The sequence below is a fragment of the Plecotus auritus genome (genome assembly GCF_963455305.1).
Source record: "Plecotus auritus genome assembly, chromosome: 7".
Lineage (NCBI taxonomy): Eukaryota > Metazoa > Chordata > Mammalia > Chiroptera > Vespertilionidae > Plecotus > Plecotus auritus.
Window position 1 is genome coordinate 14,771,671 of NC_137774.1, and position 21,474 is coordinate 14,793,144.

At 56.0% G+C, this 21,474-nt stretch overlaps 2 protein-coding genes across 5 annotated transcripts in view; one reads left to right on the forward strand and one right to left on the reverse strand.

The window, feature by feature from the left end:
• FMNL1 (formin like 1) overlaps nt 1–14,164 on the reverse strand; it is a 27,714-nt gene extending 13,550 nt beyond the window's left edge. For all 4 annotated transcript variants that reach the window (XM_080682533.1, XM_080682534.1, XM_080682531.1 and 1 more), the window contains exons 1-5: nt 13,513–14,164; nt 3,340–3,423; nt 1,701–1,814; nt 741–814; nt 330–413 (exon numbers count right to left, since the gene is read on the reverse strand). In XM_080682533.1, coding sequence (XP_080538659.1) covers nt 330–413; nt 741–814; nt 1,701–1,814; nt 3,340–3,423; nt 13,513–13,641 — 485 coding nt within the window. In that variant the 5' untranslated portion in view covers nt 13,642–14,164. The remainder of the gene's footprint in view (nt 1–329; nt 414–740; nt 815–1,700; nt 1,815–3,339; nt 3,424–13,512) is intronic.
• Nucleotides 14,165–21,177: 7,013 nt separating this feature from the next.
• PLCD3 (phospholipase C delta 3) overlaps nt 21,178–21,474 on the forward strand; it is a 65,969-nt gene continuing 65,672 nt past the window's right edge. The window contains exon 1 of the mRNA XM_080682544.1: nt 21,178–21,327. The gene's annotated coding sequence lies outside the window, so the exon portion shown is untranslated. The remainder of the gene's footprint in view (nt 21,328–21,474) is intronic.

A 21,474-nucleotide genomic window follows, 5' to 3' on the forward strand; every position in this document is an offset into this window, starting at 1 on the left:
GGGGGGGGGGGCGGGGATTGAGGGAGAGACAGTCCTGCGGAGAGACTAGTGGGCAGGAGGAGGCTGTGTTCTTGGCACTGTGTTGGGTTCAGTAGGGGGAGAGGGAACAGTGGAACAGAAGAGGAAGACACCAGGTCCCAGCTGGGCTCCCCAAGATACATCCCGCCCTACCCATGGCAGGCCTTCAGGAAGAGGCATTGCTCAAGGCCAAGTGCAGGTTTCAGGGTAGGCTAGGGCTGCACCGTGTGGAAGTGACCAGCGGAGCGGCAAGGTACAGAAAAGCATGGGTCAACTCTCAGGAGCAGCATGAGGGCAAGGGCAGGGCTTACGTGACAGAGCACTGGGCGAAGGCCAGGTAATCGAGGAGCACATCCAGGCCACGGTTCTCCTCGTTGAGGAACTCCTGCACCCACCTGCGGACACAGGGCTCCTTAAGGGCCGGCAGGAAGACGGTCCTGCCCAGGTGGGCACACAGAACAGGCACGGGCCCCTGGGGCGCACTTTCCCCAGGGATGCTCAGGGGCTCAGGGGCTCAGGCAGGACCCACGGCCTGGCCACGCCTCGAGGGGCGAGTAGAGCATGAGTAGAAGAGGCAGAGAAGCTGTCCCGGACACCTACCCCGGAGGTGGCCCATAGGGAGAGGAGGGGTAGGAGGGGGATTCAGCAAGGGAAGCCCCGGGGGCTGCCTGGAGGCAGAGCTCTTCCAGGCCCTCCTGAGGGAAAGCTGAGCCCTGGCTCACCCAATGTGGTTTGTCCTCAGGGAGATCTCCAGCTCCCGCAGCACCTGAGTGGACTCCTGGACTCGCCTCTTAAACTGGGGGCCAAGAACAGGGGAGTCTAGTGGGTGGAGCCCTGCCTCCCACAGGCCCTGCAGCGGCAGCCAGCCCTTCCCCCATAACTGGCCTTTCACGTTCAGCCTCCCCCTCCACCTCCTCACACCTGCCCAACAGAAAAAGCATTCTCAGGCTACACATACTCCCCCATGCACAGACTCGCAGGGTGCACACACAGACCTCCATACACAGACATACAGCACACACACACCCGGGACACAGGGCACACACACATTCAAACATGAATACCCCAGGTACACACACACATGCACATCCAGACACAGATATAAGGTACCTCCACATCTACACACAGACACATGGGGTACACACACACACCCTGTACATGGACTCAAAGGTCCACACAGCCCGGCTGGTGTGGCTCAGTGGTTGAGTGTTGACCTATAAACCAGGAGGTCACAGTTCGATTCCCGGTCAGGGCACATGCCTGGGTTGCAGGCTCCATCCCCGGTGAGAGGTGTGCAGGAGGCAGCCGATGAATGATCTCTCATCATTGATGTTTCTATCTCTCCCTCTCCCTTCCTCTCTGGAATCAATAAAAATATATATTTTTTTAAAAAGGTACACACATATCCATATATGAATACAAAAGTACACACATCACATCCATGCACAGACGCATGGGGCGCACACGCCTATACAAGTACACACACGTGTGCAGTGTAAGCACACACAGGATATGCAGAGGAACCTGTGCAAGTGCCTGCCCAGGGCACTCAGGCCCTGTGAACACACACTCACACATGCACCCACACAACCACAGGAAAGTTTATACACACAGTTACTCCAGCTGCCCAGAGCTTGGAAGTGCAGGGGAAAAGGAACAGAGAAAAGGGGGGAGACATGTACCCCCAGGTTGGACATCCAATCCGATGCTACCTTTCGGCTGACCCCACCAGTTTCCAGGTAGCTCTTCAGCTTCTGGATATAGGCTGTGGGGGGGTTCTTGACTTGAAACCGCTCCTGGGGAGATGGAATAGGGTGTACAGGAGCCAGCCAGGGCAAGTGACCAGCCTTTGTCCCAGCATCCCATTCTCAGCTTTGACCCCAGGTTCCTGTGAAATACCAAAGGCCTAACCAAACCATCAGCTAGGCCACTTCCAAAGACCCCAGGCCTGGGCCTAGCCTTTCCTTCCCACTGTGGCCCTAGCACAGCCTGGGGGTGGAGTATGGAGGGGTCAGTCCTGCCATACACCCCACCTGGGAGGAGGGGACTCAGACCCCCCAGTAGGGGGCACCCTCCCAGCCCCGCTGCCCTGGCCCACACCCAGCCCACATTTGGGCATGCCGGGAAGAGAAACACTCTGGAGGGACCTTAGGAAAGGGCCCAGGTCCTCCGCAGGCTGAGGGCCCCTCCCCCAGGACACTACCCCAGCTGTCCAGTCACCTGGGATGTTGGGTACCTGTGTGTGCTCATCTCCTATGCTCCTGACTCCCCCGCCCCACCCGTGCTCCAGTAGCCACTCCCACAAAGAGGTGGTGGCATATCAAAGGCCCTCTACCCGAGGAGCTCCCATCCTTCCCACCCCAGGCCCTTCACATCTGCCCAGCCCTCCACCTTCCACCTCTCCCAGGCCTTTGAGCCTGAGATGCCAGGCCCAGCGGCAGGGACCCCCTACTACATCCTCAGAGCCTCTGGTGGTAGCTCTCCACCCCCTTCCCAAGGCCTAGCCCTTTCCCCACCCCCATCCCCAGACTCCTGCCCTGCCAGCTCCTCCCATCCATTAGCAGCAGCAGAAGGCCTAGCCCTGGCTCCCAGGGGAGACTCCTGCTCCCCTCTCCCCACCCTCAGCCTCCAGGCCACAGGCGGCCTCCCTGTTCACTAAAATCACTGCAGCAACAAGACCCCGCCCCGTCGCAGCTGTGGGAGGGGTCCTCCTGCTACCATGGACAGCAGCCCTAGAAGCTGGAAGGGCCAGGGCAGCCAGGGAGCCTTGAAGGTGGCAGCCCAGGCTCCTGACTGCCCAAAACGAGGCAGGGGCTCTAGTCCCTGCTCCACCACTTAGTAACCAGGGACCTTTGGGGAGCTGCGTGGTGGACGGCAGCTCGTCTGGACCCAAGGTAAAAGGAGAACAGGGATCCTGCCCACTTCCCCTGGCGTCAAAGATGTCCAACCCTGGGGGATTCCCTTGCTTCCCCCGACCAGAGCTGGAGGGTGGACAGAGGCTGCTCCAGGAAGCTGAGCAGGGGGGTGGTGACACAGCCCCAGCTGAACTGGTTAGCTCATGGACTAGCCCCGCCAGCTCTTCAGAGGACAGACCCAGCCCTGCTCATGACTCATAGGTCTCCGGGGAGGCCCATGTCCAAGAGAGGGAGATTCCGGAGTCCTGCAGATGCCGCCAGCACCCCAGCACCTCCCCACATGCATGCTACACTGGCCTCTGGGTAGGGTCTTGGCCCTTTGGGCAGCATGGCAGTGCCTCCTCTCCAGCCAGCCCCAGCCTGGCCAGGGCAGGGCATCCCGTGGCAGAAGGGTCCTGGTACCCACCTGGTCACAGATGAGCTCCCACTTCTTCTCGTTGTCATACTGGCTCAGCAGCTGGACCTTGTCCGGGGGCAAGTTCATGCAGTTCTGGGAGGGGGAGGACAAGATAAAGACCCTGAGCCTGGGGCCCAGCAGGAAGGGAGGGAGCATGGGCATTTTCAGGGAACCCACTAGGGACCAGCTCCCTAGAGGTCTGTCATACACATGAATCCCTGTCACCCAGGAGACAAGTAACATTAGCCAATGAGGAAACTGAGGCACAGAGGTGGAGCGCCCTGCCCTAGGCCCAACAGCTAGAAAGTGACATTGAGATTTGAATAGGGGTCTGCCTGACCCAGGGCCTGAGCTCTGTCGCCCCACACCAACTCCCTGGCACACGCGGCATGCAGGCAGGAGTGCAGATTCTCAGCCTAACTTCCTGGGTCCTCAAACACCTCTGGGCTCATCTCCCCATCTCTACTAATAAAAGGGTAATATGCTAATTAGACTGGACATCTTCCGGACGTCCTTCTGGACAAATCCACAGTGGCAGGGGCTGAGGCAGAGACAGTTAGGGGCGATCAGGCCGGCAGGGGAGGGCAGTTAGGGGCGATCAGGCAGGCAGGCAGGCAAGCAGTTAGGAGCCAGTGGTCCTGGATTGCGAGAGGGATGTCTGACTGCCGGTTTAGGCCCAATCAGATCCCAGATTGGAGAGGGTGCAGGCCATGCTGAGGGACATCCCTGCCCCCTGTGCACCAGGCCTCTAGTGTGCAATAAGAAGGTATCATCCCTTCTCCAGTGGGTGAGAAGCTAACAGGAGAGCCATCTACAGCCAGGCTCAAGTGTGGCCACACACCACCAGACACCACACGCCCAGCCCAGGGCACCAGTGTCTCACAAATACCAGAAAAACTTTGTTGTTGACCCTCACCCGAGCATATTTTTCCATTGGTTTTTAGAGAGAGTGGAAGGGAGGGGGAGAGACAGAGAGATAGAAACATCAATGTGAGAGAGACACATCGATTGGTTGCCTCCCACACGTGCTCCAACCAGGGCCAGGGATCAAGCCTGCAACCAAGGTACATGCCCTTGACCCTTGACCAGAATTGAACCCGGGACCTTTCAGTCCGAGGGCCAACACTCTATCCACTGAGCCGAATCAGCTAGGGCCGTGGTCGGCAAACTGCGGCTCGCGAGGCACATGCGGCTCTTTGGCCCCTTGAGTGTGGCTCTTCCACAAAATACCACGGCCTGGGCGAGTCTATTTTGAAGAAGTGGCGTTAGAAGAAGTTTAAGTTTAAAAAATTTGGCTCTCAAAAGAAATTTCAATCCTTGCACTGTTGATATTTGGCTCTGTTGACCAATGAGTTTGCCGACCACTGGGCTAGGGCAACACCAAAAAATCTTGCAATAATTTTTTGCAGACAGCAGCCTTCTTCCCCATCCCTCTCCAGCCCCTCCCACCTCGTCACTTGTGGAAGGAAGGAGATGGAGACAGGCTGAGGGAGCTGAGGTCAGAAGGTCAGGGAGTTCCAAGCAGGTGCATCATGGCTGCGGGGGTGGGAGTGGGGATTCCAGGGGAAGGTCACCCAGCCACAGGTCCTGGGGAGCAGACAGCACGCTAGGTGTGTGGTACCGGTGGCCCAGGCTGGGACTCCCCTCGGGAGCTAAGGAAACCTCAGCAGTGCTCTGCCTGGGTCCTCCCCAGCAAGGATGTCATGGGTGTGGTGTCCCTGTCAAGCCCCTCCCCCACAGGGCAGGCATAGGGTCCTGCTGGGGCTGTGGAGTCACCGGGTGTTGCCAGCACTCAGGGCTCCTGGATCCCCAAGACTTAGCATGTCTTCCTAATAGACCCAGAAGACTATGCCAATTCACCCCAATGCAGTAAACCTCGGGTTTATTGAGTGTCTACTATGTGTCAGACCCCAAGAAACTGTTCTTGCCCTCCAGGAGCTCCAAGTCTCCTCGGGTGATATGAGAGGAAGCCCCTGTCCCCACCTCACGTCGTCGCCCTGACAGGAGGCCACAGCTGGAACTGAGAGGGGGCCACACCCACGAGGCCCCCCAGCCAGGTTCCTCTCGGGGGTGTTGGGCCTAGTGCTAGGGCTCTGCCCAGACTTCATCCCCAAAATCACTGCCCTCGGTCAGCCCCAGACCACGGAAGCTGTGCTCTCAGCCCCCGTTGCCTAAGCTTTCTGTCTCGACCCCGAGTTGAAAGGTGAAACTGCCCTTCCACCGGCCCCCCAGGCCGGCTGGGCATGGGGATGCGTCATTCCTCACCCCACTTGTGAAAGTGAGCCCCGACTGAGGAAACTGCTGCTGTCTCATCCGCCACCTCCTCCAACCCAACCGTGACCACAGCCAGAGCGGCTCCTGCCCTTGGGGAGGGGCTGCCCCAAAGAGCTCTTGGGAGGGTCCTACTGGGCCAGCGAGGCCTCCCTGCTCTCTCTCTCTCTCTCTTTTTTTCTCTCTCTCTCTCTTTCTCTCTCTCATCCATCCCCACCCCACAGAGACCCAGGGCGGGGCAGGGCTAAAGTGATGGGGCAAGGCTGAGGGGAAGGAAGAAGCAGTGAGAGAGGACAGGCAATAACAAGGAAACCAGAGCAGCAGCCAGAACCAGAGAGGAGGCAGTGGCGGGGTGGCGGGGGGGGGGGGGGGGGGGCGGGGGGCGGTGAGGGGCAGCTGGGCCTTAGAGGAGACAGCCACTTCCCAACATGGGTCTTTCCGGGCCCTCACCCAACCCGGGACCTGTTTGTGCCTGGAATGGTCCTCGCGGCACCAACAATCGTGGGGGCCGGCTTTGCCTGAAAGCTTACCGAGCTGGGCATGCTCTGAGCCCTGCACGGAGATGCCCGCCGTCCACTCTCACCCCATCACTGGCACCATGATTAGCCCACCTTACAGGTGCAAGCACAGATGAGGGACCGGCCCCAGGTTACAAAGCCAGTAAGAGGGGAGCTGGGTGGGCTCTGAGCCCAGAACTAACTCTGCACCAGCGCCCTGGCCCGTCCCCCAGGACAGTACCAGGGTTATCAGTGGGGAGGAGGAGGCCTCTGCTGGAGCTGGCATACCTGTCCTGACCCACAGCCTCTGCCCACCCTCTCCCCTCTGCCCCTTCCCCACCTGGCCCCCCTCAGGCTCGCAGGCCCACATGCCAGCCTGCCAGACAGGCTAAATTTAGGCTCTGAGATCAGAAATAGCTCTGACAGCGCTGAGCACTAATTAGCAGCTGTTCCTTGGCTGTGCCCACCGAGGAGATGGGCACCCTAGGGAACGGGAGAGGGGCCAGTGGATGCCATTCACTCTGAGTGGGGTGAGGCCACCCTGAAAAATGAGAATAGACCCCCAGACCCAGGGCCCTCAGCCAGGAGGCAGCATGGTGGGGCTGAGCCCTGGGAGACACACAGAAGTCTGGCTGACAGCTCACGTGGACCAGGAGAGGACAGGGAAATCCAGCGGTGTGTGACTTGCCTCCTGGGGCGGGGCAGCTCCGGGCCCACCAGCCCTATCACTTCTTTGTTCCTCAACTTCCTCCTCCATAAAATGGGCACACTTGCCTGGCCGGTGTGGCTCAGTGGTTGAGCATCGACCTATGAACCAGGAGGTCACGGTTCCATTCCCGGTCAGGGCACATGCCTGGGTTTCAGGCTGCATCCCCAGTGGGAGGCGTGCAGGAGGCAGCCGATCAATGATTCTCTCTCATCATTGATGTTTCTATCTCTCTCTCCCTCTCTGAAAGCAATAAAACTATATTTAAAAAAAAAAATTAAAAAAATGGGCACACTTCCCTCCTGCCTCGCAGACCCACGGAGCTCCTAGGAACACCCGCGCGGAGCTGTGTGCTGTGTGGCGATAACACTCTTCGGTGATGCACCACGATGAAGAGGCACTTCAGACTGGGGGATGGGGAAGTGGGTCTGTGATCCCAAGGTGAGGGAGCGTGCGGTGAGCAGAAGTTAGTGAAAACATCCAGGTAAAACAAACCTGTCTCCAAGGCTTGGCCAAAAATGACCTGACCCTTCAGCACCCTTCCCCTGCTCCCTTTATGCTTTGGGCCAGAGGGAGAAGGAGATAGGATTCATCTCCTGGGGTATAGCCAAGAAAAGGAGCTGATTTCCCAATATTTCTTTTTTTCTATTAGAATGTGTGGAGATCAGCCTGGCCGGCATGGCTCAGTGACTGAGCGTCAACCTATGAACTAGAGGTCACAGTTCGATTCCTGGTCAGGGCACATGCCTGGGTTGTGGGCTCGATCCCCAGTGTGGGGTGTGCAGGAGGCTGCCAATCAATGATTCTCTCTCTTCATTGATGTTTCTGTCTCTCTCTCCCCTCCTTGCCTTTCTGAAATCAATAAAAATATATATTTTTTTAAATGTGTGGAGATCAGTCTCCTCCTTCCCTACTCCCACCTCTCTGAGTGCCAGAGGGTCCTCCAGCCTTGCTCACCCAAGACCAGTCCCTTGCAGGTCTTTACTGCGCCCCCCCAATGCTGACATCAGGAGGCGTCCCTGGAGACTGAGGGGCTCCAGCTACATCTGGACATAGCCACACCCTCCAGTTTCACTTTCATTTGAGCTGAGACTGATTCCAACCCACCTGCCCACCCTCTCCCCTTGAGGCACGCCCTTGGAGCCCCAGGATGCCCTTGAGCTTGGGCACCAACCCCAGTCTCAGACCAGCCCTGCAGGGGTTCCACAGACTAATGAGCCTAGAAGTGGCCCTGTCCCCCAGCCCCCACTTCTCCATCTATCTCCCCCACCCATCTCTATCTGGCCTCAACCTTGGTTTTCGAGCTCTCAGCATATCTCCAAAAACAATCAATTTTATCCACTTAAAAAAAAAAATCCAACATATAGATTTTCTGGGGCCCTTAGGGCAAGCAATCCAGGCTTATAGGAGAGGGTTGTGGGGTTACCCAAGCCGAGGATCAAGTACTGAGAACCCCAGAAAGTTAACAGTTTCTCCCATCACGGTTCAAGGATTCCCACAGCAGGGACAAGGACAAGCAGGGCGGGAGCCAGGGCAGCAGGCACTGCCCATAAAGCCAAGTTGGTAGGAGAACAACAACAATAATAATAAATAATCCCAGCCTGGCTGGTGTGGCTCAGTGGTTGAGTGTGGATGTCTGAATCAAGAGGTCACAGTTCAATTCCCGGTCAGGGCACAAGCCTGGGACGCGGGCTCGATCCCAAGTAGAAGGCATGCAGGAGGTAGCTCTCTCATCATTGATGTTTCTATCTCTCTCTCTCCCTCTCCCTTCCTCCCTAAAATCAATGAAAATTATATTTTAATAATAATAATAAATACTCCCAAAACATTCTGTTCGAGGTTCCATTCTAAATGCTTTAATTCATTTAAACCTCAACAACAAGCCTACGAGATTGATACTATTTCAATCCCCATTTCACAAATGAGAAACTGAGGCACGGAGAGATTAAGTCGCTTGCCCAAGGTGACCTGGCTGGCAAGTGGGTAAGACGATTCCGTTTCCTCTAAAGAAGGAGCACTGAGGACTATGAAACATGTGGGTCCTGGCCCCCCAGGGTCTTCTGCAGACAGCCTGGCCCCGTCTCCCGTCTGAGGAACCAGGAACAGCCAGCCCCATTTCCTGCCACCCAGCACCCTACGCTTCCTGTTGTTGCCCACACCGAGCTCTTACTCACTGGGGAACCCCCCCCCCCCACCAGCGCACCCTCTCTCAGAGGGAAGTGGAGGCCTCCCTACCCCCTTCCACATGTGCATACAGTTAACCAGCTACCGTTAGCACCACGGCTGCCCCACCCTCCAAGAGAGGTGGGCCCTCCCTCTCGTGGTTTCCGGCCGCCAGGCAGGTTTCAGCGTAGGCCCTATGGTTGCCAACCTGCATGATGGCAGGGAGGGCAGCCTGGCCAGTGATGGCTAAAGACCGCAACCTTGGTTGGTCTTGGTAATGGGGGCGGGGCAGGGGAGAGGCACAAGAGGGCTCTGTCACCTAGAAGGGCTCCAAGATGGGAAGGACCAGGCCGACCCCACCGTCATCCCCTGCCTCACAGTGCAGTGTTTACTGAGCACTTGCTCGGTGGCAGGCACTGTGCTAAGCCCTCTACTGAATCCCCTCAACTCTATTTATTTTTTAATATTTTAATTGATTTTTTTAGAGAGAGAGGAAGGGAGAAGGATAGAGATAGAAACATCAATGAGAGAAACATCATCAAGCAGCTGCCTCCTGCACGCCCCCCACTGGGGATCAAGCCCACAACCCAGGCATGTGCCCTGATTAGGAATTGACCTCTTGGTTCATGGGTCGATGCTCAACCACTGAGCCACACAGGACGGGTCCCTCAACTCTATTTAATCCCTCCAACAGTCCTAGGAGGTCGGCATGTACCATTACTATCCTCTTTTTACCCATGAGGAAAACTAAAGCTCAGAGGGGGTAAGATAACTTGCTCAAGGTCACAAAGTGGCAAAGACAAAATTCAACACCCCAGTTTCATGACCCCAAAGCCCAGGAATCTACTCTGCCTTTCCCATGAGTAACCCCTGCCCCTCTCAGAGGCAGGAGGCCCAAGCCACTTTCCGGGGCTCCATGTTTCTGGGGAAAATGCAGAGGTGGCCCTCAGGGCAGCCCCACCTGCTCCTGCCCATCGCACCCAGCTCTTTGCCAACTGGCCCCAGATGTCACTGTGAATCATGCCCACCGCATCCCTGGGTGCCAGGGTCAGCATGTGCCCACCCTGCCTGCTGGGAATGTCAACCCACAGCCTCTGCCCAGCCCAGCATCTGACCACATGGCCATCACTCCACTGGGATCCTCTGTGTGAGACACCCCAGAGACAGGAGGCACAGGGCCTGAGCTACCCCACAGCTACGTGCCCCCATACTTCATCTGCCCCACCCCAGGAAGGGAGCTGGTCAAGAAGACAGCGCCTCCCGGACAGGCCTACAGAATGGAGATATCACCTCTGCTCTTTACACCAGCCCCAGCAGGGGAGGGGTCCAGCTGAAAGCAGGATCCCAGCACCCACACCCTGCTTGGGGCTGTTCTGACCGCTCCACACAGCCTCGCCAAGTGCCCATGACTCTGGGCACAGGCTAAGGGCACTCCCTGGTAGCTAGGCCCCATCAGGCAAATTCTTCTCTAAGTGGTCCAGCCTCCTTGTGGATGCCAGCATCACTCTCAGCCTCAAGCACCACATCCCAATCACCTTCCCTGGATCCTGTTGCCCTAAGATTACAGGCTCCCCCCTGCCCAGATCAGGGTGCCCTATGCCGGACTATAAGCATGGCACTTCTGGCAGGCCTGGAAAGAGTGTCTTGCCATCCCAAACCCTAACCCTGGCAGGGGAAGGCCTGAAGGGGTGGAAGACACCCAGCCGTGGGCATGGCATAGGAGAGGCGGGAGTGCAGAGCCGGCGGGCTGGTTTCCCACCACTGCAGCAGGCCCATGTCGCTGGGCAGCATCGCTCCTCCACTGTTGCTAAGGCAGCAGGCGGAAATCCTGGCTCAACCTGCCCTTTCTCCCCACCCCCATTTTAAGCAGGGGCACCCCTCTCTCGTACAGCCTTCTCTCGGAAAAGTAGGCCCACCACCCATCCTTGCATGGGAGAAAGGCTGCCCAGGGGGAAAGGAAGAGCAAGCTCCCTCGTCTCCTTTTTGGCTGTGGGCCATGGTGGGGGCACCACCCCTCACCTACAAGATGGGTCCCACAGCCAGGAGCCAAGGAGTGGTTTGGGGTTTCAGGATCCTGCTCCCTACCAAGAATGAAAGGGCGGAGCTTAAATGAAAGAAAGAGGTTCCCTGGGGCCAAGTGACTCGATCCCAAGGGGAGGGCTGTGTTTCTCCCATCAAGACTGGGGGTCTCGCCGAAACCGGTTTGGCTCAGTGGATAGAGCCTCAGCCTGCGGACTGAAAGGTCCGAGGTTCGATTCCGGTCAAGTTTCTAACTCTCTATCTCTCTCCCTTCCTCTCTGTAAAAATTTAATTAAAAAAATAAATTAATTAAAAAAAAAAAAGACTAGGGGTCTCTGGGGGAGGTGGCCCATCACTCTCAGCCATCTTAGGTTCTTCTCTTGGACATTCACGAAGGGCAGGACTCAGCTCTGGCCGTGGAGGCCATGCTCAGATGAAGGCATGCCCTACAATACCCATTGCCAGGCCCGTGGGTTTAGCCAAAGCCTTAGTCCTGAGCAGCCTCAGGCAGGGGCCAAGACTGCCACCCCAGGGTGGAGTTCATGCCCCTGCTGGTGAGGAGTGAGAAGAGCCAAGTTCTTAGCCAAGTAACCTTGGGTTGAGTGCATTCTGTCTATACAGGATGAGGGACAGGCTGATCTGTCCCCAGGAAGATGAGGTGTAAACAAACACACTGAAGCTCCCAGGGGCCGGGTGGTGCTGCCCTAGATTTCTACCCAGCCACCACCCTCTTCCCCACCAGGACACCCTTTAAGGCCCATCTTGGGGCCTCCACCCTCCACACCCTGGTACTTAGGGACTCCCAATGGCATTTAGTGTCAGACTCAGCCAATCTGAGCAAAGGCCAAAACGCCAGCAGAGCAATCAAGTCCTACACATGCATCAGAACCTCAACCACTTGACTTCTGGACTTTCCACTGGTCTGAATTATTCACATGGCTCCTCCTCATTCGTGCATGTAACAGAGAAGGAATTGGGGCCTGGACCTCTCCCTGAGAGCTAGTCCAATCCTCATCCATAGACACACATTCGGGGGGCTGGGGAGAGGTGAGACCTGGGTTCCCGAGTCAAGCTGGCAGCAGTCCAGGGATCCACCAGCAACTCAGGCTCCCCAGATGGCCCCAGAAACTGTCTCTCTTCATTCTCCCCCCTCCCCATCTGCTCAGCTCAGCTCAGCTCAGCTTTGCCAGGACATGGGTTTGGGGAAGGAGGAACAGGTGTAGGGATGGGGTAATCAGGGCCTAGCCTGGTGTGAGGTGTCCCTCAGAGTCCCTCCCTGTCCCATAATCAAGCAAGATGCTTCTCAAGGATAGACCAGACCCCACCCTATAGCTCCTCCAAACCCTCCTAGCCTTTCTCCTGGGAGGGGGCAGCAGCCAAGATTTCCAGGAACTGTTAGGAGGGGCCACGCAGAGGATCTGGCAAGTGCGGCCTAAGAGCCAGGGGAAGGGAAATGATGTCAGGGAGGTAGAGGGGATAAGCACTGAGACCGCCACCAGCCAGCACTGCTCTGTGCCTGCGCCTCCCTGGCCCCCCCACCCCCCTCAGACCTGCAGTGCCAGGCTGCTCACACCCGGGAGTGCCTCTGGGGAAAGGCAGGGCCTTATGCGCCTGTCACCCAGTGTCCAGCAAGGGAGCTGACAGGGGACAGCCCGCCAGGCACTTAGAGAAGGGAGCCTGGGGCAGGGCTGAGGTGGGGAAAGGGAAGTGAGAATGAGTGACCCTTTCTCCTTACTTCTGCCTCTCACCAGGTCTCAGGGAGCCCCCACCCACCAAATACACCCTCGCTGCCTCTAGGCTCAGCCTGAGCTGATGGCTCCCTCCCCAGTGGCCAAATCCCCAAATCCCGGGGAGCAGGTGACAGTGGCAGCGTGGGTGTGTCCAGACTTTTGCTCCACACCAAGCCAGAGTGAGCAACTCTTCCTGAGGTCACCCTTCCCAACCTTAATCCCTGCAGTGGGGGGAAGGGGTGCCCAAGATAAGCACCCGCAGCAACCTCTCCCGGATATAGGGGGTGAGGAACACAGACACCCCCTCTGCACGATCTGACAACCAGCTGCCAGCAGCCTAGGCACCAGCAAATGGGGACCAAACACCTCAACTGGGTCTCCAGCTCCCAGGAGGTTAAATGTCACCCCTTCCATCTTTGACCCTGAGACACAAGCGGATGCTCCAGACCCGTGCCTGGTGTCTGGGCCTGTGTGCAGTGGCGAAGGGGGTGTCCCGCGAACCCCTTTCCGGGCTCCACTCCCAACTTGCTCACGGGACATTTTTGCTTATACCTTTAGATCCAAGAGCACTGGGGGATGGGGTGTCTTGGGGAGGGAGACTGGGTGATTGAGGAAGAAAGTTTTGGGGGGAGAGTGCTAAGTCACTGAAAGAAGCCACTGTCGGTCCCTGGGATCTCCAAGCGGTACCTGAGCCCCCGGGGGGCGGGGACGCGTGCCCAGCTCCTGCCGCCCCTCCCGCCCCCCCCCCCCACCCACACACCCCGCCCGCGCCCTGTGCGTGGCAGGTCCTACTCACCAGAACGCGGTTAAACCTTTCTTCCAGCTCTCCTGCCGCGGGCATCGGCTGCTTGGGTGCCGCGGGCTGCTTGGGTGACGGTGCGGCCAGGCCCGCGGGCTGCTCTGCGCTGCCGGCCGCGTTGCCCATGGTGGTCCCCACCCAGCCGGCCAGGCGCCTCCAGCCTCGGAAATCCAGCTTTCCGGGGGGGCGGGGGACGAGGCTCCCGGCCTGGGGGACGAGGTGAGCAGCAGCTGGCAGCGGTCACGGGGGGCTCGGCGACGCGGGAGCTCGGCTCAGCGGCGCGCAGGGGCCCGGGCGCGGCGTCCCATCGCGGCGGCCCCGTCCGAGGCGCAGGGCAGCTAGCTGCGGGGTGGGGGGAGGAAGTCAGGCTGCAGGCCGCCGGGGCCAGAGGGTTGGGCCGGGGGCAGGAAGCTGCGGCGCGGGCTCCCCCCTCGGCGAGTCTCTAACTTCTGCTATCGCTCCCCGTGCGCGCAAACCGCGTTTCGCCGCCACCGCTAAGCACCCAGCCCCAGGGGGGCGGGCTGGAGGGAGGGGGCGGGCGCGGGGTGCCGGCCAGGGGTCCGCTGCTGCCATGGCGCGGCGGGGAGGGGGCTGCCGACCCGGTTCACCTGCCGCAGAGGGGGCGGCCGGTGCCGCTTCACCTGCCAGAGCGGGAGGAGACCGAGGCCAGGCAGAGGCGGTGGCGCGCAAGGCAGCGCCCCCGGGTCCTAGAACCGCAGGCTGCCTCTCTCCGAGCCGGGAATTGGCGGGGTCCGGGGGCATGGGATCACTGCTGGGGGCCGGAGTGGGCAAACCTCCAGCGGATGATTGTCAGCAACTGCGAGTGCGGCTTGGAGACCCATAATGGGGCAGCGTTGGGGCGCAAGGGCTGCGTCCCCCTCTCCGGTTCCCGACCGAGAAGGTGGGATCCCCCTTCCAGGCCTTGTTTCTCTCCTCTGTTTAGCCCAGAGAAGAGCTGAGGACAAGAGGGAACCATCTGCAAATGAGAACCCCAAAGAAGGGCGGGGGCGGGGAGCGCAGACCCAGTCCAACGGAGACCCCTCCCCGCGACCTGTCCCACCCTGGACCAACTCTCTGCGCCTGTGCCGGCATCCCCAGTGGTTTCAGAATGCGAGCGCCCATGGAAAAGGGCAGAATTCCAGAATCTGGGGACCACCCAGGCGACTGGTGAAGGAGAAGCGTGAGGGTTGGGAATGGAGGATCAAAGCTTGCATCCGGGCTGGGAAAGGAGCAGGCACTGCAGAGGGGAAATGAATCTCCTTGACGCTGTCACCGGGGACCTAAGGTAGCTTCTCATCTTGGAGAATAACAATCCCTGGTGTCTGGCAATGACAGGAACACTTCAGAGGTCTTCTTTCATGTATCCCGACAATGACCGGGGAAGGCAGTATAGATATTGACACCCTACTTTTAGAGATGGGGAAACTGAGGCTCATAGAGGTTGAGTTGTCCAAGGGCACGCGGCTCATATAAAGCAGAAACAGGCCTCCTCTGTGTGTACCCTCAAAACCTACACTGCCTTGGAGGTGCTGTCCCGGCGCCTCACGCCCCTCTCCTCCAGGATGGACCAGAGGATGAGAGAGGATTGAGGGGCGTAGAACCCCAGGTCTGGGCACCATCTCCAGCCTGAATTTGAAGCTTTTCTTTCTGTTGCTCCCCATCTAGTTTGTGGGGATCCCCAAGTGGTCCCTTCTTGCACTACCAAGGCACTGAGGAAGGAGGGCCCATTAAGGAGCCCAGAATTTTCTCCAGGCCAGGCCATCGTTTCCCCTTCCTTCTGCCCTCCCTTTTAAATTAACAAACAAACAAACAAAATCTGACAAGAATTTATTTTTTAAAATATTTTATTGATTGTTTTACAGACAGGAAGGGAGAGGGATAGAGAGTTAGAAACATCGATCAGCTGCTCCTGCACACCTCCTACTGGGGATGTGCCTGCAACTAAGGTACATGCCCTTGACCAGAATCGAACCTGGGACTTTTCAGTCTGCAGGCCGGCGCTCTATCCACTGAGCCAAACCAGTTAGGGCTCTGGCAAGAATGGAAACAGGAGCTGAGAAATTAGCTATCTAATCTTAAGGAGGGCCCTGGAATGAGTCAGCCCCTCCTCCCAGGTTTTCCTGATGTAAACCTTCCTTCTGCCAAGGTCATCAGCACCTCAGGTCCTCAGGTGGGTGGGAGATGTATCACTTATTTCCTGTCCTAGCCAGGGACCCAGCAGGGAAGACACAGCAGGGTTTATCTTGGGCGTGCTAAGAAGGTGATCCATTCTGTACCCACTGCCCTCACCTCCAGCCTAGAACAGACCAGATGAAAGGGATTCTTGCCCTTGAGATTAGCTCAGACCTCTTTCTTTCTTTTTTCTTCTCCCCCCACCTTCTTTATTTCTTTTTAAAGAACTTAGTCCCAGATCTCCTCCATGAACTATCTCTACCCATTTCACAGCAAGCTTTCACTGAGCACCATCGGTGTGCCCAGCGCTGCGCTCACTCCTGGAGGCTCTGTGGCAGAGGAGAGGGGTCCCTGTTCTCTGGCCGCTCGTAGCCTAGCGAGGGACACACACCCATGCGGGACAGTGGCTGCCACCAGCCACGCCAGCAGTGCCAGGTGTTCACACTTCCTTCCTCTTGCCCGGAACTACTTCTTTGAGCAAGTAGGATAAGGACAGAAGTTGTGCCTGCAGCTGAAAACCCAAGCGGGTGGTGGGGCGGGGGGGGGGGGGGAGCCTCAAAGGCAGTCGTTGCCGGCCTGTGCCCTCAACACCATTGCCAACCACCCGTCACTCCTGGTGTGGTGGAAATCAGGCTGCGCTGAGTAGAACCTCTTGTGTGGAAGATAAGTAGCCCCGCAAGCTTACGATGACTCTCTCTTGTGCTGATCACAACTGAGAGGAACCAAAAACTAAGGGGGGAAGAATTTAGTCGATTATTACCTAATAAACTGTGGTCGGCTTGGCAGCACTGTCTTTCCAATCATGGTCCACAGAGGAGGAAATCCTAGAAGGGATGCTTCAAGTTTGGGACCAATGCTTTGGTGAGTCTGTGCTTCCCCCTACTGGGCACAGGCCGTATGGCAGCCAACATAGGGCGAGGCCTCCGGGGGTGATGAAGATTGAGTCACAGCGTGGGTGACATTTCTGGACTGTCGCCTTGTCACCTCCAAGGCAGGGGTTATGCAGCCACTGGATTCACTGAGTAGGTGACTGAGCAGATTTCTCCAGGAATTTCCTCACTCCCTCTTACCCCCCGCCCCCGCTCACCATTACTCAGCTGGTGCCTCTTCAAAAATAAAAATAAAAGGTAATACATGCGCATAGTTAAAAAGAAAAACAGTTTTAATGTATCTTTCCAGAGATAATTTGGGTGTATACAAGCAGTCTGTGTGTGTGTGTTTGACACAAATGATAGTACACATTCCACACTGTTCAGCACCTTGCTATTTTCATTTAAAAATATATCTGCGCCCTAACTGGTTTGGCTCAGTGGATAGAGCATCGGCCTGCGGACTGAAAGGTCCCAGGTTTGATTCCAGTCAAGGGCATGTACCTTGGTTGTGGGCACATCCCCAGTAGGAGGTGTGCAGGAAGCAGCTGATCGATGTTTCTCTCTCATCGATGTTTCTAACTCTCTATCCTTCTCCCTTCCTCTCTGTAAAAAAAAAAAAAAATCAACAAAATATATTAAAAATAAATAAGTAACAATAAAAATATATCTGCCTTTGCCAAATCTACAGTCTCCCATCATATTGGTGTGTCACAATTTATTTCATTATTCTTCTCTTAGTGGATATTTAGGTTGTGTCTGCCTGCAGGATATATCTTAGTACACTGCAGTTATGTGTGTATCTGTAAGACAAATGTATAAATATGACATTGCTGGGTCAAAGCTTATGAACTTTTAAATTTGAGATAAATTTTCATGGAATTGCCCTCCAAAAAAGTTTTCGCCAATTTTCGACCCCCAGCCATGGATGAGATTGCTGGTTTCCCCTCATCCCCACTAACAGAGGGCACTAGCAGGCCTTTTGATCTTTGGCGAGGCCTCTTTGAAAGTCTTTGTCACAAGGCAGGTGATGATCTGTCTCTTTCTTTCTCCAAGGCAGAGACTGTGCAGTCTTTTCCGTCCCTGCATCCCCAGCATAGGACTTCAGTATTGAGTGAAAGAGACCAGGACTGCATTTTGGCAGGCCTGGAGGAGGGAGAGTAGAGGGTTGGGTTTGAGCACGAAGCCTGTGCTTAAGGGCCACTCTTGTTTCCTGATCAAACCTCAGCCCCAAAGCCCAAAGCCCTTCTCTTGCAGGAGCCTTCCAGACTTGGAGACCTGAGGTTGAAGACTGAGCATTCCCAGGACAGCTCACACTCAGCTCTCCTGCATCCCAGGGATGGGCCTCATCACCACTGAACTGCTGGAAGACTGGAAATAAACCAGGTGTCTGGATATAGGGGGTCAGTGAAACCAACATCCAATAGAACTTTCTGCAATGATGGAAATGTTCTCTATCTGTGCTGTTCAGTATGGTAGCCACTAGCCACTAGGCACTCAAAATGACTGGAATGAAGGGCATGTGACTAGATGGGGAGGGTGGGAGTCTGGAAGAATCCACATATCCAATTCTCAAGGACCTGGGGGACATGTTAAGTATATGAGACTTGAGCCTGGTGACTGACAGGGTGAGGGGCGGGGCGGGGCAGGAGGAACATGATCAGTTGAGGGCATTAGAAAGAGAAGGAAGAACTGAAGACCATTTAGGGATTTCAAAACAAAACACAGATCAGGAAAGAGAAGCAGAGGGAGGTAAGGTCGAGATCTTTGAAAGGGAAGGCATGGCTTTGATGTAAGGGTGAAAAATAGCTCCTATTTGGAGTGCAGATGACAGAGAGATGGTGAGTCACAATGGGACAAGGACGAAGGAAGAGCTACAGATTGAGAGAGAAGTAAACAGTTCCATTGATTACTGGAATCTGAGGGGCATCCACTGGACCAGTCCAGACAGGAGGGTTGGAGATTCAGGACTACTCTCCTAACTTGGCGAAGAAGAGAAGGGATGTTGAAGCCACTAGAAGGCTGAACGAGTCCAGAGACCCATCTGACCGCAGGAACTGGGAGGATGTCTCCACTTGGGTGTGGGAGGGCACAAGAAAGACCCGGACCTGCAGATTTCCCCCCGCCCCCCCATAAACCAACTCCAGCAGGGCCACTCCCAGGGCAGTCTGCAGGCACCAGCCATTTGCGGGGGAGGGAGGATGGGCGGAGACTAGGGAAGCCAGCGTGCAGGTGGGAGGTTTCAGGGAGGAGGGCCAGTCCCAGGCTCTGGAAGTAGGTCAAAAGGGTAAGCACTCTGAAGACCACTGAGTTGGGCAATTAGGGTATCCCTGGTGGCCTTCAAAAAAGAATAATGCTTTCAACAGGAACTGCTGAGTTTCAATGGCAAGTTTGGTGGCAGAAGGGAGAGAAGGGGAGGAACTGAGGGGCAGAGCCTCAGCCAGACATCAACAGAGAAAACACCCATGTAATTAATGGTGCTGTTTATCACCTGTGTTGAAAATATGATTAAAGTTTTTACAGATAACTCGGGGATTAATCCTTAGAGGTTCAGGAGTGTCATGAACCCTTAAGGTGGAGAATCCCACCCCAAGAACATAATATCACTTTATGTAATATCCCCACCAGGGATGTGCAGCCTGAATCTATGCGTAAGGAAACACCAAGCAAACCCAAAGGAGGAGCACTCGGTTAAAGGAAGAAAGGGGGTCTCTACTCTGAAAAAAAAAGTCAAGAAAGATGATACAGATGAGAAATCGCTCCAGATTAAAGAAGCCTAAAGAAACATGACAAGTTCAAGGTGTGATCCTGGTCTGAATCCTACACTAGAGGGAAAAGGACCCTTATTGAATCAACTGATATAACTGAAATATGGCCCTGGCTGGTTTGGCTCAGTAGTTACAGCGTTGGACCGAGGGGTCTTGGGTTCGATTCCCAGTCAAAGGCAAGTACCCTGATTGCAGGTTCAATCCCTGGATGGGGCTCAAGAGGGAGGCAACTAATCCATGTGATGTGTCTCTCTCACATGGATGGATGGTTCTCTCTCTCTCTCTCTCTCTCTCTCTCTCTCTCTCTCTCCCTATCTCCCACCCGGCTCCCTCCCTTCCACTCTCTCTAGAAATCAATGGGAAAAATATCCTCAGGTGAGGATTAAAAGTACATAAATAAATAAATAAATAAATGTATTGTATCAATGTTAAATTCCCCCAATTTGCAAAGTCTACTGTGATTATGCAAGAGAATGTCCTTGCTCTTAGAAAACACCCTCTGAAGGCGTAAATGGGCATGATGGTTGCCACCTCCTCTCCGTTCAGGAAAATAATATATTTATATATTTTTATTTAACCAGTGGTGAATCTAGGTAAGGGGTATATGGAGCATGATTGCATCGTTATTGTACCTCTTCTGCAACCTATAATTTTTTTCCAAATAAAGTTTTAAAAAACAAACAAAATAACTACCCAGACCAGGAACCTCCTGAAGTTGGGGGACCTTTATTCTCTTTTCCCCCACCGCTGGTCCCGAACTGGTGTCCTGGGTGTACAGGGCAAAATTAGGAAAACAGGTGGCGACTGGAAGGGCTGAGACCCGTCGCTTGGAGACATTCCTCGCCCCGGGGGCCCCGACATTTTCTGATCTGACAGCTGGAGCAGCCGCAGGAGTGATTCACCCGCTGGGCTCCTGGCGGAGGGGGCGCCCCGCCCCGCAGGGAGGGCGCTGGCCAGCAGGTGCCGCTGTTGAGCCAGCTCTGGCAGCGCTTGGCTGAGGCTCAGCCGGACCTGGGACTGGTCAGCCCGCCCGTGGGGTGTCTTCGAGAACCCAGCCCACCGCAGTCTGTAAGCAACCTCTCTCATCCCTGTCCGCTCCGGGTCTAGCTTCCCACTCCCAGGCTCCCAGCTTCCCCGCACTCCCTCCCCCACCTTGGATACCCCAAGGCAACTCCCACGTCTGACGCTGGTGGAGGAGGGGACAGGCTAAGCAGGAAGAGGCTTCAGTTCTTGGCCCTGGAGTCTGAATAATACATTAATTATCCCCTTTTCTCCCCGTCTCCTTTTACTCCTCCTCCTCCTCCTTCCCCTCTCTTCCCCCCCTCCCCTCCTACTCCTCCCCCTCCTTCCCTCCTCCTCTTTCTCCTCTGGAGCTGCACCAGGCTTTCAAAACAAACACACACACCTCCTTCGCCCATCCCCAGCCTGCCTGGGCCTTTCTCCAAGAGTTGCTGCTCCCAGACTAGTCCTTTCCGCTGGGTTCAAGGATCAGGATGGAGATGGGGAGGGTGGCGAGTGTGTTGATGGGGGTAGGGAGTGATGTTATTTCTTCCTGTGTAGAAAGGAGTTGGTCTCACAGCCCCTCTGCGGTAGAGTGGACTGGGGTGGGGGGTGGGGTCTTCTTCCCTGGGAGCTGGGCCTTGACCGCAGCTCTCATGGCCCTCCCAGGCTCAGGATGAAAAAGGACCTAGAGAGGTGACTTTGTCCATCCCCCTGGCTCCAGGAAGGACCATAACCAAAGTCCTGCCATTCCTGTATGTTCACTAATTCCTTCAACAACCCTTCACTGAGCACCAGCTCTGTGTAAGGTACCGGGAGCTTTACCTAATGCCAGCACCTTAAATCCTCACTAGGACCATTGGAAACGGGTGTTATTACTCAAAGTTGACTTGTCCAAAGATCCAGTTCAATCCAGTGCTCCTCTGTGACTCCTCCCGATTCACCCACTGGGCTTGGTGTCACTCAGCTTTGGGGCCACCACCGCACCTCACACGATGGCTCAGGTACTGCATTTATCTCACCAGCTTCCAGTGATTTGTCTTCCTGGGTCTCCCACCCCTACCAGACTGGGCCCCAGACCCCAGCGAGTGGGGACAGTGAAGCCTGGGGGCCCTGCTCTTGTCCCCCCTGTGTGGCCTTGAGGAAGTGCC